This window comes from Plasmodium yoelii, assembly GCF_900002385.2.
Source record: "Plasmodium yoelii strain 17X genome assembly, chromosome: 10".
NCBI classification, from domain to species: domain Eukaryota; phylum Apicomplexa; class Aconoidasida; order Haemosporida; family Plasmodiidae; genus Plasmodium; species Plasmodium yoelii.
The window spans coordinates 159,279-175,861 of record NC_036182.2 but is presented as its reverse complement, the minus strand read 5'-3'; the positions used below and the strand labels follow the sequence as shown (position 1 = coordinate 175,861).

General features: G+C 21.6%; 4 protein-coding genes and 1 pseudogene across 4 annotated transcripts, besides 1 other annotated feature; 3 read left to right on the top strand and 2 right to left on the bottom strand.

Annotated features, from left to right (window-relative positions):
• Nucleotides 1–1,187: 1,187 nt before the first annotated feature.
• On the bottom strand, nucleotides 1,188–2,272 carry PY17X_1001900 (acidic phosphoprotein precursor; the record flags this gene model as incomplete). The annotated part of the gene is made up of 2 exons (XM_725227.1): nucleotides 1,188–2,039; nucleotides 2,183–2,272. 2 exons carry the CDS (start codon nucleotides 2,270–2,272, stop codon nucleotides 1,188–1,190), a joined length of 942 nt encoding a protein of 313 aa, XP_730320.1.
• Nucleotides 2,273–4,735: 2,463 nt separating this feature from the next.
• Nucleotides 4,736–6,850, top strand: PY17X_1001800 (conserved Plasmodium protein, unknown function; the record flags this gene model as incomplete). The annotated part of the gene is made up of 2 exons (XM_719640.2): nucleotides 4,736–6,674; nucleotides 6,768–6,850. 2 exons carry the CDS (start codon nucleotides 4,736–4,738, stop codon nucleotides 6,848–6,850), a joined length of 2,022 nt encoding a protein of 673 aa, XP_724733.2.
• A 1,650-nt stretch (nucleotides 6,851–8,500) lies between these two features.
• PY17X_1001700 lies at nucleotides 8,501–9,310 on the bottom strand (annotated as a pseudogene).
• Nucleotides 8,501–9,310: a sequence feature (YIR protein, pseudogene;~PIR protein, pseudogene).
• A 1,356-nt stretch (nucleotides 9,311–10,666) lies between these two features.
• PY17X_1001600 (fam-a protein) lies at nucleotides 10,667–12,212 on the top strand (the record flags this gene model as incomplete). Its single annotated transcript, XM_022956150.1, has 6 exons — nucleotides 10,667–10,767; nucleotides 10,950–11,205; nucleotides 11,286–11,355; nucleotides 11,511–11,620; nucleotides 11,728–11,961; nucleotides 12,156–12,212. 6 exons carry the CDS (start codon nucleotides 10,667–10,669, stop codon nucleotides 12,210–12,212), a joined length of 828 nt encoding a protein of 275 aa, XP_022813236.1.
• A 1,412-nt stretch (nucleotides 12,213–13,624) lies between these two features.
• Nucleotides 13,625–14,816, top strand: PY17X_1001500 (Plasmodium exported protein, unknown function; the record flags this gene model as incomplete). Its single annotated transcript, XM_724108.1, has 2 exons — nucleotides 13,625–13,711; nucleotides 13,878–14,816. The coding sequence occupies 2 exons, from the start codon at nucleotides 13,625–13,627 to the stop codon at nucleotides 14,814–14,816; spliced, it is 1,026 nt and encodes a 341-aa protein (XP_729201.1).
• Between the last annotated feature and the right edge of the window lie 1,767 nt (nucleotides 14,817–16,583).

Sequence of the window (16,583 nt, the reverse complement as noted above, 5' to 3'; positions counted from 1 at the left end):
GGCAGTCTATTTTATGATTTTATTTAATTTCCAATAAGGACTATTAAAAATAAATTAAGATATAATAGAAAAATATAAAAGCTTTTCGATTAAAATATGCATTATCTAGAACTCAGTAAAACGGATTATTGTTGTGCTACATTCATTTTTCATAAGTATTATCTTTGTCATATTTTAGGTCAGTTACTGTTTAGCATATTATCAATTTTTTTTAGTAATTTAATAAACGGATTGTTATATATATCACACGGTTTGTGTCATGATGAAACATTTTAAGCACATTTATTTTATTGACATTTAGTTAAATTATAAAACGTATCCATTGATATTTTTTGTATGAAAATTAAAAATAGATAAGTCAAAAAAAATTATAAGGTTGAGAAAAATAGTATAGAATTGACATTGTAAATATATAAAATGAGAGCAAAATTCCAAATTATAGCGATTAAAATATTTTTTATTATTAAATAAATGGATAGTATGATAGTATACATAAAGTATAGCACACGTATAGTAGCTAATTACTTTAAAATGAATATCATATATTTGTTTAATTTTGAGACAATATTATTAATCGATGACTATGAAAGAATTGCGACGATTGTATTACCATATAATATTAATGAATATATATAACATTCCCATATTCATAATTGCAGTCTTCATAGTTAAATGGGAATAGTAATTCTATTAAATTGTATGATGCATAACCACTAAATTAAATTGCTACTATTATATGTTTTATTGTTTATTAATTTAAAAAAATAACAACTCGGAATATATTTAATTATGCTATTTTACATGAAATCACACTAAATATTTATAGCGTTCAAATGCAATTAAAAATGATACAAAATTTAATATGTTAAAAAAATGGTATGCACAAAAACAAAATACACTAAAAAATATATATGGATATGTTTAGCATAATATATGAAAACGCTCTCCCCTTTTAAAAATTCAAAAAGGCAAAAAAATATATAATTTTAATTAATAAAAAGGGTATATACTTGAAATATTTCCAAGGATTTAATCGTTTTTTAATTAGTATTATTATTTGATAAAAATAAAATATGTTTTATATAATAGCTTCGGTTTTTGTTTATTGTGATTTTTCAATAGTTATTTTTAGGGTTATATTGCTTCATATTCCTTTATGTATTATTTATTTATTCCATCGTTTTATTTTATTCTTCATCGTCATCTTCATCGTCATCTTCATCGTCATCTTCATCGTCATCTTCATCTTCATCTTCATCTTCATCTTCATTTTCATTTTCATTTTCATTTTCATTTACATTTTCATTTACATTTTCATTTACATTTTCATTTACATTTACATTTACATTTTCTCCATTTGCGAGATATGATATAACTTCATCTAATTCTTTATCATTTACATTTTCTCCATCTGCGAAGCATGATGCAACTTCATCATCTAATTCTTGATCTTCTGCATTTTCGCCATTATTAAGATATGATCCAAATTCATATAATCCTTGATTTCCATGTAATATACTTGTGATTTCTTCACGTATTGTATTTGCGTCATCTTCATATACTGCACTTGCGTCATCTTCATGTGATGTACTTGAGCTATTTTCACTTATTGAATCTGAATTTCGTTTTCTAAATATATTAGGTGGTAAAGGTATGGAACCAACGTTATGCACAACATTTGGGGTGGGTTGAGGAGATTGCAACTCGTTAAGAGGCTTAAAATTAACCTTAATCATATTTTCATATTCTTCTTCATATGGTCTAACATACCATCCTCTTCTATTGGATTTATTTTCTCTTCTTAAAAATCCGGTTACTTTATCAATGACATCACCATCGGTTTCTGAGGTAAAGGGGTCACTTAATTGACTTTTACGTTCGTTGGAAACTTCTAATATTATTGGAGTGAATTCATCTATAAATTTGAGATTTGGAAGATCAGGGTCATAATCCGTACTTTTAGGCTTCTTATATTCTATAGTTTGAGGTGGCTCATCTTCAATATCGACTTCCTTTGTTTTTTTTCTACAGAATGAAAACTGAAAAAATAACAAAATTAAAAATATATCAGATATTGCTATGTTATTTTATTATTATATTTGTATATAAAATTAATTAAAGCAATTAGTAGAGACATATATATACATTATAATGTATTTTTGTCGTTTTTTTCTTATATTACGCAACCCGTGGACTTTGAACCCGAACCCTTTCCTGCTAAAACTATACTAAATATTATTGAGGAAATTAGGCCTAATGATATTACCTTCATATTCAATAATGCTTATTTGAAATTATATATAGGTAACGTTTATTTTGAATTATTTTCAATTTAAATATAAGATTGCAAGATTCTATTATATAGGTATTCACATAAAAAAACAATGGCATATATATGCTAGTAATAAAATAAAAAACGATATATATATTTTAGTAACTTGAATTTAATATTACAATATAACATATACATACATACATATATATATATATATATAATATATATATATAGATTTTAACAAACTTTTTGAGGCAATTAAAAAACGGTAAAAGTTAAAAAATTTATATTATAAAACCCTAATAAAAGTAAAAATAATATTTAATTATTATGTTTTAACATTTGAACAATATTAATTCTATTAAATTTTAATTATAGATTTATAAAATGTTTTTTATAATTAAAAACGACTATTATATGTTATTACTTTATATAAATTAATTTAATTAAAAATTAAATGAAAATATAAAAAAACGTTTTTATTATATTTTTAGAAAAAAATACAGTAATATAAAAATCTATCCCCTTATCTACATGCAATTGATAAATAAAACTGTTATTTAAATAAACTGTTCCGAATCTTAGATTGAAATAAAAAAAATATTTTTGTTATAGATTTTTAATATATATTTTATATTGACTAATTAAGTTTGACTGATTTAGGGTTATATTGAATTATACATATATCATAATTTGTTAATTTTATGGATATTTTTATTTAACAAAACCTCTTATTTGTATGTCAATTTTTTAAATTTAAATTATAGTCTCCCGATAAAATTGTAATAAACATATTATATATGAAACTATAAAATTATAATTAAATTAATTTTGAGTAATTTGTATATTCTATAATATGGGGGGTTAGTTACGGATATTTTACAATATTAATGAAATAAATCTTTATATATTTTAATATACAGTTATAAATTGGAGATACACAAACTATAAATTAAGATTCGAAAAATCGACATGATTTATAATACAATAAAAATTTATGAAAACATTTTTAATGTCTATAAAAATATATATTAATAAAAATGTTTATCATAAGAAATTATTTCATTTCCATAAAAATTTCACCTTTTTTTTTATTTCATTATTTTATATTGTTAAAACTTTATATTAATAGAAATAATTTCACAAACTTTTATTTATTTTCCATAAAGATACACTATTAGATTATCGTTCATGAATATATAAGATTTATGGTTGATAAATATATTACATTTTAAAACGGTTAAAATGAGGATATACAAGTATATTGGGTAATATTTCAAATTCATTTTTTTCTTAATAAATTTTCGATTAATTAAAATAATAGGTATTTAAATTATTATAATTTTATACATTAATGTATATAAACTTAAAGGTTATTTTATCAAGGATTAAACAAAGAAATAATGGTTGGTATGAATAATAACATCATATAATTATATATGGATGTTGATTTTATAAAAAAGGATATATAAGTTAACTTGTTTGAACTATATACATTTTGTTATTACGTATATATGGTTATAAATCATATTACTAAAATTATTTTTTTTAATATAAATTAGGTTAAATGTGTACTTGTACTCAAATTTGTAAAAAATACTTTTTAGTCAAAATTATTAAACATATATATTTTTTATAGTTAAATATTTCAAATATTGCACATTTTTGTGAAATACTATATTTTATTTAGTTATTAGATATATAATACATATCATCATATTTCTCTGTGGATTTTTAGTTCTTATTTATAATATATGCATAGTATATTTGTATGATATAGTGCATACCTTATTAATTGCGAACCGTTGTTTCTTCCAGTAGTACAACAAAACATTTTCACACATCATATAATGTTTTATATAAAAATAAACACATATAGAAAAAATATAATGTATTATTTTTTTAATTTATTTTTAGAACGATTAATGTACGTATTTCACTTCTTGTATTTATTTTTTAATATAATTATAAGTTAAATTATTATACTAATCCGCGTATTCATTATTCTATAATAAATAATAATATATTCATTAATTTATTAATATTTAATTGATTTAATAATATCATTATATATTATAAAAATATATAAAATAGGATAACTATTCACGCTCTGTACTTCTGCCCTTTAAAAAATTATATTCATTAATTTATTAATATTTAATTGATTTAATAATATTATTTTTATATTATATAAATATATAAAATGGTATAACTATTCACATTCCGTGCTTCGGCCCATTTTTAAAATTGTATTTATAAATGTGTTAATATTTATGCATTTTTCGCATCCTTAATAAAGTATATTATTTTTGTATTTTTGTTTATATTAGATATAAAAATTCAAACTTCGTTGCCTTTAAGGTTATACACACATATATAATATATATATATATATATATATATATATATATATATATATATATATATAATAATAACCCATTTTAATATCATTATTTAATTATGGCGAAGTTAAAGGAAGCAAAAGTATTTCGTGATTTTGTAACTGAGGTAGAGAAATCGCCTGTGTTTAGTAACAGCCTTCAGAATTGCGAATTACTATTAGATGATAATAATGAAGCTTTAGGTTTACATAAAATTTTTGAAATTAATATAAAAGACAATGATAATGAAAATATAACAGTTGGAGTGAATGGCGAAGCTGGTCAAAGTGAGACAGAACCAAACGACGGCGAAAGTGTTTCAGGCGAGATTCCTGATGCAAATATTAATCAAGATATAATAAATTATGTTTATGAAAATTTGCTAGCAAAAGAAACAAAAAATGGAAGCTCATCGAATGATTTGGATCCAAATGACAAAGTTGTAAAAAATTTAAGGGCAACTTCGAAAAACGAAGAATTAGATGATAATGATGAAAAAAATGCTTCATCTAGCACACAAATGGAAGAAATTCATGAAAGAAATTGTACTATAATAAAAAAAGACAAAGACAAACTTTCATTACAAAGCCCCGTTTTAGTTGAAGGGAAATGCTTCATATCAAATAATAGCATTTATTTCGTTTCAGCGTTTAATCAAATACTAAAAAATTCATCGATTGTTAGAGTAAAATGTGAATCAATCCTATCAATTAAAAGAGCTCAAGAATTGAATATAATTCCTGAATGGCTTAAAATAAAACCAGATGAAAACCAATCATTTGTGTTTACATCATTATTAGATAAAGACGATACATATGATTCTATATCGAATATGATAGAATATGCAATGGATTCAAAACAAAAATTGGAAACAAATCCTACACCAGATAATCAAACAGAAACGAAAAAGCAAAAGAACAATCTAGATTCAAATGACATAAAACCTTCTTCCGAATTGTCGGAAAAAGTTTTAATTATAAAGGATATTGATAATGTGATACCTCTAAATTTATATCCCGAAGAAATTAAATTATTAGAAGAAAAAGAATTTTATAGTGATTTAAAATATGCAAATAGTTTATATATAAATAAACATTTTAAAGAAATTTATTATAACGTATTTTCGAAAATTAATGAAAAAAATCCATTTTATGAATTTTATAAACGAATAGATCCACAAGGTATTAATTATGATCAGTTTAATGAATTAAGTGATAATATACAAACCCCATCTGGATATTCATTTAATTTTAAATATAATGTATCATTGATAAAAGCTAAAAAAAAAGTATACGGATTACCTACAAGATCAGATGTTAATGAAAATGTCAAATTATTTTTTTTTGATAATTGTATAATTTTACAAACACAAATTAACTTTATATCTAAAATTCCATTTCTTAAATCTTTTCGTGCCATCATAACAGCTGTTTTACACAGTGTTCCTAGTGAAGACGATAGCGGAAAACATGCTACACAGATAGACATGTTGTATGGTGCATATATTTTTAAATCCACATATTTCGAAAACTTTATAATAAATAACCTTTTACCATTATTAAATTCGATTTGTTTAAAGTTTAAGGTATGCGTAAGTGAATGTATAAGGGATATATATAAGGACAAGGCCTTGCGTGGAATGGGTATCGACATTAGCAATATAAACACTATTTTTAGAGCCTCTAATAATAACGATTCCAATAGTAGCATCGACATTAGCAATATAAACACTATTTTTAGAGCCTCTAATAATAACGATTCCAATAGTAGCGATGCCAGTAGTAGCGATGCCAGTAGTAGCGATGCCAGTAGTAGTGATGCCAGTAGTAGTGATGCCAGTAGTAGTGATACCAAACATCCTGATGGTAAAAATAAGACACTAACTGGATTCAAAAATCAGATAATAAATCCACAAAATAATAAAATGATCATAAAAATGAAACACATTAAAAATATCCTAAGCAATTACATAAGCGAAGCAATGCATATGAATCCTACGGTGACGATTTCCAACAAAAGTAAGTGAAATATTTCATTTATTAATAGTATATCCCAATACATCATATTTTCCCCCTTATATAAACATCTTTGTTTATTTCTCCCCTTTACAGTCGCAAACTTTACCTCCACGTCCTTAACAATATTGATGTACATTTATATGAACTATATTAAAAATCAAGGAAATTCATCATAAACAATGAAGTGTGGAATTTTCCAACATTTATTTATTTTTCCATTATTTAATGATAATATAACATATTTATTTCACTATTTCATTTTAATAATCGTAATTTGTTGTTTTTTTTTACATCCCTCTAATTAATTAATATGGTTATTAAAATAAGATATCACTATATTGGGAAAAATGCATTTTTTTTTCAATATGTTTCATAGTTTAAAGTTCATGATTTTGTTTCAATTTGATTTTAATTTATGTGATTTTAATTTATGTGATTTTAATTTATGTGATTTTAATCTATGTGATTTTAATTTATGTGATTTTAATCTATGTGATTTTAATTTATGTGATTTTATAATATTTATTAATCTATATATAACTTATCGAACATTATTATAATAAAAATAAAACATCAGGAAGCATTACAAAGATTTTTATAATATTATTATACATAAATCAGCATTTTAAGTAAAAAATGGAGAAGTATATATATATTTATATATACACATTTTATATTATGAAAAAAATATATAATATTGAAGCTTTTATTAATATATACCATTGGCTTATTAATGCAATTAATATAGTTAAACAATTATAGAAATATTTATGAAACATTGCACTTATTTTTATGTAATTATTACTGAATATTTATGGCAAACAATTAATGCATCAAAATTTCATTGGTGATTTAAGGGTTTGATTTTATATTTAAAAAATATTTTTAATCTTATTTATTTCAATAAAACATAACTTTATAAAAAATATATATTTTTTAAATTAGTTTATTATGCATGTGATTAATGCTATTATTGGAATTGTAGAAAATTAAATTATAATGGAAATTAAGTGAACCGTTTAAGAATCCCCTTTATATATAACATGAAAGTAACATGTGATAATTGTATTAAATATTAAATAAAATTTATTTTTTAATTATCGTTATAAACCTAGTTATTTTTTCTATGGTCAAAAATATGGATGCACTATTAAAAAATTAAAGGATTTATGTGGAGCAATCCTGAAATAAAACAACATCGCTAATTATTATCTACATTAAAAATGTGTATTAATTATATTTTAAATTATTAATAAATTTAGTGTTTGTTATTTAAAATTCCACTGGATATAATATAGTTAATAAAGGTGCATAAAATATTTGTTGAATTTTTGTTTTACTATAATATATTTAGAAAACATGCGAAAACAAATGAATAAAATACGAAAAATTCAATAAAAACATAAACCCGATTCCTATTAATTCTTATATGTTTTATAAATAAGAAGTCGAATCTTAGCCGTGTTCCTATTACATCAAAACATACTATTTGTAATAATAGATATATCTTTATTTATTATTCATTAAATTTATGTATTTTTTAAATTCGACTTCAAATATAAATTAATTAAATTTATCACTTTAGATAATTTAGTATTCTTTTATAAAAAAAAATTAACAAAAAAAATAAGTTAATAAATGGCACAGGGCTATCCTGTATAAGTTTGTGTATATTTAATAGTTATATTTTTTTCCACGAATGGGATTTATAACAGGGTTTGTCATTTTTTTCGTATCAACTGATTTTATAATTATTTGTATCGGTCTTTTCCCTCCAATTGAATTTATAACCTTTTCATTTTTTTTTTCTTCAATTTCTTTCTCCATTAAAATGACAAATACTAACATAAAATTATGAAAAATATATAATATTTTATAGTGAGGAAATATTTTAAAAATTGTATAATTCATAATTTTCTTTTTATTCACCTTGTGCATAATAGCTAAAGTAATGAGTATTAAAAGAACTATAATTGGAATTCCAATTTGTTTGTATTTTTTGGTATGATTATTTTATTTTGATCACTCGGGATATTTACTTTATTTTTGGGTTTACACTTTAGATTATTAAAGCCAAATATTTCAAAAAATTTCGAAAAATTTCGAAAAATTTCGAAAAATATGAATAGCTTTTATTTGTCGTTGTAAGTTTTTGAAGACGTTAATCTAAATTATTATTACCAGTTTCCTTCTTAATAGCAGAATCTCTGAAATCGACATATATATTTTTTTAATTTATTCAATAAATGCAGATATAGATTGCATTCAGAAATATTTTCATAAAGTGATCTATATTTATTAAGACATTTGCAAAATTCTTAGAAAGCTCCTTATGTTTGCCATTTTTTTATAATATGCAATTGTATTACATATATGATTAAATAACGTATAAAATTTACGCATGTTCCTATGATTAGCATCTTTCAAACCATTATTTACAATTTTCCAATAATTAAAATATCCTATATATTTATCTAAATGCTTTTCATAGGGTTCCTTTAGAGTAAATTTACCGTTATTTTGTATTTTATATAAATTATCACTTAGCCACATTGTAAAATAGTCATACTACTGATTATGACTATTTTTTTTTAACTCCATAAATAAATACCTACCCAAAGCACTAATATTCTCATTATTATCACTACATTTTTGAATATGACAATATTATGGTATAAATTAACGTTAGAATTAAATTTGTTAATTCTGACAATTTTACCCTTAAAAAAATTATAAATTTCAAGAAATAACTCACACTAAGAAAATATATATAAAAATTAATAAAAATATAACCCTAATTCAAAACATAGATTCTATAGAACTGAGCTTAGACCAAAAATATAGAATCCCATAAAACTTGGACATCTCACATCAAGAATATTAGTATTAAAAAATAAACATGTTTTATATATATATATATACTTTTATTTTTCTATATAAAAAATATATTTTACAATTCACATCAATTTACAAAAAAACGTAGGCATGAATACTTTAACGATATATAATTATGCCATTTTAATAAAATTATAAAATTATTATTTAGTAAATTTTTATTAAAATTAATAATAAATATCATAAGGAATGTAATTTTCCACAATATAAAATTTATGATTTTATTTTATTATCGATTATGTATATTGTTATTGTAGTAATAAATAAATAAATAGTTGCAACCAGGAATATGCATAATGCAATACCCATCTTATATAATTTTTTTGTAACGTTTACAAATAAAAGACACTTTTTTACTCAAAATAATGTATTATTTAAAAAAATATGAAAAATAAATAAGAGAAATAATAAAACTATTATTTTAATATAATTATTAATATACTGTATTTTTCTAACATAATAATTTATCAATTAATATTGTATCTATAATTATAATTATATAAAATTAATATATGTATCTATAATTATAATTATATAAAATTAATATATAGTTTTACATAATTTGGTTTACGTTGATGTTTTATATTATAAATTTGCTATTGGATAACCCCAAAAATATATTGTCTTTAATTCGTATATAAATATAAGATATATTATAATATATAACTCTATACATAATATAATATTTTATAAATTTAGTTTAATGAATTATAAAAATTAAAAAATCGTATGTCCATAATATAATAAATTAAAATTATGTTTTTTGATATTATAATATTAGTTAAATTAAGAACCAATATTTTTAGACTAATATTATTTACGAAAGCTTTGGTTATGATACTGGTTTGTAATGAGACTTTTAAAACAAATAATATTTATAAATTCGATAAACATATATATCTATTAAATAATTGAATGATTACATTAATTAGCGTTTAACCAATTATTTTTATTTTTTTTAAATGAATATTAGTTTTTTATAATTTCTTAGAAAATTCCTTTGGTTTGGTTATACTTCACATTTTCTACTTGTTGATTTTTAATATTCAAAACTCCCCTATCTATATATTTTAGTATTTTGTTTATAAAATTCGAAAATGAGTAAATGGTACATAACATTTTGTTTGTTTGTTTTAATCGTATTTGGATATATGAACAACCAAGTTCTTTCGAGTAGTCCGACTCCGTATGCCGCTACGTAAGAAATAATACAATATATATAATTATATTTACATAAGTATAACTATACATATGTGAGGATTTATGATAATAGTATATACATATTCATGCAAATATGTACATAAATAATCATTGATCGTCAAAATAACATCATAAATACATTTATTTTTCTTTTACAAATTAAAAATTTATATAAAATAGGTTTATTTCGCTCAATAGTAATGTGGATCAAGGGAATGACCCAGAAAACCCCATATTATGCAGCAATCCTGAAGAAATTAGGAGAGCAACAGAACTTATGAATGAAGCTGTGATACATTTACAATACCATGCTACAAGTACAGATGAATACAGATTAATTTATAATTCTAATAATGGTGCAAGTGCATATTTTAAGAATCATGGAGGTCATACAATAATTGAAAAATTAAATAATAAAATCCCTGATTCCAATAAGGTATGAATTCACAAGAAATCATTTTCAAGCCATAAAATTAAGTTAAAATAATAAAATTAATTATTTTTTTTTGTCATTAGTATAATGCCATAATAAAGGCGATATGTGATTTAAATCGTATAAAAATTGTCGATGGAAACGTTATTACAGGTATATAAAAATATAATTAATTAATTAATATATGATTATCATTATGCGGGATTTCTTGCTTTATTGTCAATGCTTATGCTATTTTTTAATCTGGCAGTTTGTTAAATTTCGTGATATTTTAATTTGTATGTATACAAAATTATATTTTTTTTTAGGAAAAGTTATTCGTGTATACAATCCAAATTTAATGTTGGTACAACACCGTTACAGAGACCTTTTTGGATCAACTCAAAAATATTTTTATGCTTTAGCCACAAAAGTTGAAGTAAGAAAATCTTTTTTCTTTTCGTCCCTATACAAATAATACTTTTCGCATTCATTATTACACAATTATTTATACAAATACGCATATTTTTTTTTATAATTTTATAGATATCAGAAAACACAACAATAATTGCCTATACATCAGCAAATATAAACGATCACAATTGCGCTGATAAAAAATTCTATCAAAACACTATCGTAGAAAGTGCAAATTTATTTAAAACTGAAGTAGATTCTGAAACCGATATTAGAAATGGTAAATTAAAAAAATTGTTTGTTAACTTACTCGGATTTCTCATTAAAAAAGAAGATGAACATGTTGATCTTACATGTGTCAGCTCTGTAAGCAATATAAATATTTTAATAATATAATAATTACATTCATCATTTATATTATTTTGTATTACACAAATTTTTACATTTATCAATATATACAGTCATTGTATAAATGTGTAAATTTATAATATATGATATCCATCTACCCCAAATTTCGAAGATTTTACTTTATATAATTTATCCATTTTTTTTTTTCACAGATTTATGATAATGTTTCAAATGCCATAAATCCTTTTACTAAAATGTGCAGAGCATAAAATTGTCAATTATTATCCGTTTAATATAAATCATTATTATTAAATAAACTATATTCCGCATATTAGTTTTTTAGCAATTTGACGTTAAGTACGCATATTAATAAATAAAATTGTTTTTATACGTTGTTTCTATTTGAAGTTACTATAATAAAATTTGTTCCTTCTCTTTTTAAGAAAATTTTGTTTGTATATAATTTGTTCATGCTTTTTTAATGTAATAATACATTACATTTATTTATATTTGTGACAAAACTACGTATATTGTTTACATATATTTGTATAATGAAGGTGAAAAATCAACTCATAAGCTTTATAAGTGTCAATTTTCAAATTATCAATATTAGGAACATTGTTTTAAAAAAAATTATACACATAGATATATAAACTTAAGAGAGAACAAAAAATTTTTTATGTGAATTATATACATTACATTTATTCAAATAAAGAATAAAATGGAAATGTTATGTGAATATAACCCAGTCCATATATAGAGAGTTCCTTTTATTTATGTACATATATTTAATTAGCAACGTTTTCTTTTTTGAATTATAATATCTATTCTATAAAAAATATATCTTTTGAACATTTATAATGATGTTTCTAATTATTGTTTCCTTTTTAACTTTTCAAAAACAAAAATATTATATTTATATATAATAATTGTCTTATTCCAACATTAAGTATTTTGGATATATTCACATAATAAATATACTAGTATAAAATATTTCATGCACTTTGTTTTAAAGGAATCTGTTCTTTGTATAATGAATAGTGTTATTCATTATTATTTTTTAAAATATTTTACAGCTAAGAGAAATATCCTATATTTAAAAAAAAAATTTTTTTTTCAATATTTTTTACCTTGAGTATATTTAAAAAATATGTTTTATAAAGGTAATTTTTTATACGTTTAACATTTTTTAAAGAATTTTAATATTAATTACATAGAAGATTAGTGCTTAGTTTTAAATATACAACTTCGATATTCAAATAGACTCTCTTACGTATATATATCATGCGTTGTTTATATTATAATTTTTATTATTTATAGCATACTTTAAAAATGTTTTTATTTTTTATGTAATTTTTCTATAAGATTATAAAATTATTACCATTAATATATTTAATATTTTAAGAATTGCGTCTGATTTTCAACCCGTTGTTCATAATATAAAAATGCCTAATTAGATGTTTTATATTTATTCTATATTTGAAAAATGTATAGATATAAATATACCTAATCTGTATATAATTTTACTATACTTCCAAAATATCGAAAATAAAATATATAAAATAATAATGAGAAAATAAAAAAACACTTAAACAAATCCAAACTCATTTATTAGCATTATGTGGAATATAACCAATATATATATTGAGTTATTTGTATAATATATAATATAAATTTTAATATGGTAGCCAAAATAAATGATTTTCTATCGTTATTCAAAATATTTATATTTACTTTATTAATATGGATTACGTATTTTTCCAATCAAGTACTATAAAAAATATTTTTTAATATATAATATTTATAAAATTTATATATTATTTTTATTTAGAAAAATTGCTTAAAAACTATGTTTTGTAGGGAACTCAACATATATATACAATTTTATTAATACCTTTTTGTGTAATCATTTATCATTTTTTTTTTAATTATAGCCCTTTATTTTGAGAATCCCACGGAACAAGAATGAACAGTTCATCACCCCATTCGTACTTAAAGTTACGAGGGTATTAAATGAATTGAATCAGTCACCGAGCCAATTAGAAGCATTGAATAAACAAAAAGTTGATATTATTCAAGATGAATCTGATGTACCGAAGAAAAACGAAAAACTAAAATTATTCAATGTATTATTCAATTCGCCGCAATCATCACAAGACAAAAGCGACCCATACAATATAAAAACAAAATTAAAAGCCTTCAAATATGGTATTAATATCAAAAAACTCGTTCAAAAATTAGAAGGGTTCCTTCACGTTGATTATGTAGTTAATGAATTAACAGGAGATCGCAGCATTAAAAAACTAATTGATGAATTACAAGATTTTAATGGACTTCATGACTTAATTATTGTATTAAAATATTCAGACGATCCCGAATTAACTAAACTGTTATTTACTTCTAACAATTTGGAAAAAGTACTTTTTGTATTAAATTATTTCAATAATGTCTGTAGAAATGTAGATGGTGAATGTACTTCAGATAATGAGCAAAATAAAACAAATTCCATAAGCAAAAAAAAAAAAAATCCAATATTATCCTTTTTATTTAAAATAATAGATAATATTTATGATAAAATCATGGTAAATGGTGCCCTAAAATTATATAAATCATATAAGCTTGGAACTTGGTTTAATAAAGTGACTTCAACTATTTCTTTTTTCTCTAAAATGATAATTCCTGCGATAATGGGGGCTATATTAGTAACAATGTTGTCTTATTTAAAAGGAATCGTATATTACGTAGCATCTGTCGTTATCATAATATTATCACTTGCATACATCCTGGATAAAACAATAAAATCCTATAATTACGTCGTAGAAAAATATAAGTTTATACCTTTGGAGGTCCAAATAGAACTAAAAATGGAATAATTCGATTAATTAAAAAAATATATATATTAATACGTGTTTATATACTCGGTAGTAACTGATTGTTTTGTCTTTTATGGAATATTCAATACTTGATAATTATACAGAATATATATTTGAAGCACATTCCTTAATGTTAAATTTTAACATTTTCCAGCATTTTCAAACAGTTCAAGTTATTACTCCTTATATTATATATAAACAATGCATACGACGCAATACAGATGAATTTTTTTTTTAAAAGTTGCCGGACCCTCTATTTTTTGATAAAATATATAAACCTGTTTGTGTAATAATCATATTAGTATATAACATATTTTAAAAATGTATACACATCACAACAAATATATATATATAACATTTATATTTTTTTGAATTTGTGTTTCTCTTGTTATGCATATTATTTTTTCTATTATATGGCATTCTTAAATTTTCGTAAAAAAATAAAAAATGCCGAAAATTTTCCTATAGATAAATGCTATAATAAAAAATTATAGTTTTCTTGTTTTTAATAATTTTTAATGTTTGTTTTTTAAAATGTAAAAACCCTTTTGATCGAAATATTAAATTTGTTATTAAATTCAATTATTAAAATAGTTTAAAGCCATTTATAATTTTAATAATTCCACTATTATTTAAAAAAGTAAAAAAGAGAAGAATATAGAAATTTACACAAAAATGAAAATTATATGGAAGAAACAAGGTTGTGTAATAGTAAACCAAAAATATAAAATACAACAATGCATATATTTATAATTATCCCCAATATATCTTATTTTATCACAATTTCAACATAAACAATAAGGATAGTATAAAGAATCTTTGTTTACTTTGTATTTTCATATAAAATACTAAAAATACAATAAGTATGCATTCTTAGCATTTTGTCAGTGCGCAATAACGATGGTACTTTTTTGTGCAAAAACAATATGATGTTAAAAACATGTTAACTATCTATAAATTACAAACAAGTGTTTACTTTCTTTTAAATTGTCATGACTTGAGTTGAAAACATATATAATATCGTATTTATAAAAATTAAAGGTATTTGAGGGGCATAGTGAAAATCATACACCATATTATCAGCAGTTTTTAACATTTTATGTATGTCATAAATAGTTATTGATGCTAAATTCATGTGAAAAGGGATAATGTTTTGTAATTATTTAAATGTAATTCGTATGAATTAGACATCACCATTATTTTATTGGTTATATATATTTAATAAACTTGTATAAGCAACCGAATGTTATTAAACATAATAAATTAAATCAAAACGAAACTAAGAATGAGATAATTGAGAACCTTTATTAAGCATTTTATTTACTATGTTGTTCTTAATTATATTCGTTCATAATTAGCAGCGTTCCTCAAATATAATTCAATGTATTTATATAATAATGCAAATATATTTTTAAGAAAATTATTTTTTGTATATTCTATATAACGTACATTTTTATGAAAAAATATAACATAATGTTTTTTAGGGTTTATAATATATCGACAAATATTAAATAATAAAATGTATTAAACACATTTATTTTTTTACGCCTTGATAATTTAGAATATTACGAAAAGTAACCCTTAAAAACACCACCTTATATACATTTTGAGAATAATTAAAAATAGAAATTAAGTTTTTTTGTTCTGTTATTTTGTTAATATATGCTAAATATAATAGTATATATATTGGCTCAATTGTGATAATAATCTAAATTATAAACACATAAAATGAAAAAATTAACTTTTTAAATATGTTTATAAAGTTTG